Genomic DNA, 2,500 nt, shown 5'->3' with positions numbered 1-2,500 from the left:
AGAGGGAAAGAGAAGAGGGGAAACCGAGAGGGGTTAGGGGAGGGAAGGGGAGAGAGCGAGGGGAAGGGAGAGAGGAGAGAATGGGAGTTAGAACTTGAGGGTAAGGAAGAGGGGAGGGGAAGGACAACAAGATCAAGAGGGGAAGGTAAGGGGGGAAAAGGAGGAAAAGAGAAAGGTTCAAGATGGGGGAAAAGAAGAGGGAGACGGGTTGGAAGAAGGGGAAAGGAAGGAGGGGAGAGGGTTGACGGGGGACGAAGAGAGGGAGAGCGAGTATCGGCAGCGGAGAGGTCAGAGGGGAGAGAGAAAGGGGGTCGGAATTCGAGGGGAAGAAAGAACTTGATTTATGGTGTAATTTTCTCGATGACATTTCTAGTGTCGTTACTATCATTGCCAATATTTTATTTTATCTATTCCCGTTATCATCATTATTATCACTATTAACCTTACTATCATTATCATAATCATTATCACCAATAGCATTATCATTATCATTATCACTATTAACATTACTAGCACTATTACAATCATTAGCACCATTAGTATTATCATCATCATTATCATCATCATTATCATTATCACTGTCTCTATTATCATTATCATCATCATCATCCTTATCATCATTATCTTTCTTATCATTAACATCATCATTATTACTGTCATTACTACCATTAGTAGTTGTAGTAGTAGTATTGTTACCATTATCAATGTCATTCTTACTATCATCATCGTCATCATCACTATCACCATTTCTACCATCATCATTACTATCACAGAACAAACTATATATTATATATCATATCACCTCCGTAAAACAGAACAATAATTATAACAAGAAGTAACGTATCAGAGTAAAGTCGTTTTTACACATCATAAGCCACAGCATTTCCTTTCAAACCACACCACAGCATTTCCTTTTAAACTACGCCACAGCATTTCCTTTCAAACCACGCCACAGCATTTCCTTGCAAACCACGCCACAGCATTTCCTTCCAAACCACGCCACAGCATTTCCTTCCAAACCACGCCACAGCATTTCCTTCCAAACCACGCCACAGCATTTCCTTCCAAACCACGCCACAGCATTTCCTTCCAAACCACGCCACAGCATTTCCTTTCAAACCACGCCACAGCATTTCCTTCCAAACCACGCCACAGCATTTCCTTCAAACCACGCCACAGCATTTCCTTCCAAACCACGCCACAGCATTTCCTTCCAAACCACGCCACAGCATTTCCTTCCAAACCACGCCACAGCATTTCCTTCCAAACCACGCCACAGCATTTCCTTCCAAACCACGCCACAGCATTTCCTTTCAAACCACGCCACAGCATTTCCTTCCAAACCACGCCACAGCATTTCCTTTCAAACCACGCCACAGCATTTCCTTCAAACCACGCCACAGCATTTCCTTTCAAACCACGCCACAGCATTTCCTTCAAACCACGCCACAGCATTTCCTTTCAAACCACGCCACAGCATTTCCTTCCAAACCACGCCACAGCATTTCCTTCAAACCACGCCACAGCATTTCCTTCCAAACCACGCCACAGCATTTCCTTCCAAACCACGCCACAGCATTTCCTTCCAAACCACGCCACAGCATTTCCTTCCAAACCACGCCACAGCATTTCCTTCCAAACCACGCCACAGCATTTCCTTCCAAACCACGCCACAGCATTTCCTTCCAAACCACGACAAAGCATTTCCTTCCAAACCACGCCACAGCATTTCCTTCAAACCACGCCACAGCATTTCCTTCCAAACCACGACAAAGCATTTCCTTCCAAACCACGCCACAGCATTTCCTTTCAAACCACACCACAGCATTTCCTTCCAAACCACACCACAGCATTTCCTTCCAAACCACACCACAGCATTTCCTTCCAAACCACACACAGCATTTCCTTCCAAACCACGCCACAGCATTTCCTTCCAAACCACACCACAGCATTTCCTTCCAAACCACACCACAGCATTTCCTTCCAAACCACACCACAGCATTTCCTTCCAAACCACACACAGCATTTCCTTCCAAACCACGACACAGCATTTCCTTCCAAACCACGCCACAGCATTTCCTTCCAAACCACACCACAGCATTTCCTTCCAAACCACGGCAAAGCATTTCCTTCCAAACCACACCACAGCATTTCCTTCCAAACCACACACAGCATTTCCTTCCAAACCACGCCACAGCATTTCCTTCCAAACCACGCCACAGCATTTCCTTCCAAACCACACCATACACGCTTTTACACACACACTTACAAAGAAACAATCCAAATATACAAGCCGGTGTACAAGCCAGTGCACCAGATTCTTGCAGGAAAGAAGAACAATTGCTGCAACACCGCCCTGTCGCTGCTGAACATGCCTCGTGCAATTGCATCTGAAACGCTGCAACATATGGCTCGTCTGTATGACTTGGGTTCAGCGTATGTATGCAATATATTCCTTAATATTGTGGTTACAGGGTCGCGCATAGATTAATGGTTATCT

At 45.1% G+C, this 2,500-nt stretch overlaps 2 protein-coding genes across 2 annotated transcripts; both read right to left on the bottom strand.

Moving 5' to 3' along the window:
• Positions 1–939: 939 nt before the first annotated feature.
• LOC125042151 lies at positions 940–1,455 on the bottom strand. Its single transcript, XM_047637617.1, has one exon. The coding sequence runs from the start codon at positions 1,453–1,455 to the stop codon at positions 940–942; it is 516 nt and encodes a 171-aa protein (XP_047493573.1).
• A 55-nt stretch (positions 1,456–1,510) lies between these two features.
• Positions 1,511–2,245, bottom strand: LOC125042150. Its single transcript, XM_047637615.1, has one exon. The coding sequence runs from the start codon at positions 2,243–2,245 to the stop codon at positions 1,511–1,513; it is 735 nt and encodes a 244-aa protein (XP_047493571.1).
• Positions 2,246–2,500: the final 255 nt, after the last annotated feature.

This window comes from Penaeus chinensis, chromosome 31 (assembly GCF_019202785.1).
Source record: "Penaeus chinensis breed Huanghai No. 1 chromosome 31, ASM1920278v2, whole genome shotgun sequence".
NCBI lineage: Eukaryota > Metazoa > Arthropoda > Malacostraca > Decapoda > Penaeidae > Penaeus > Penaeus chinensis.
Note: the sequence above shows the minus strand (reverse complement) of the source record. Positions and strands in the feature narration are given on the sequence as shown.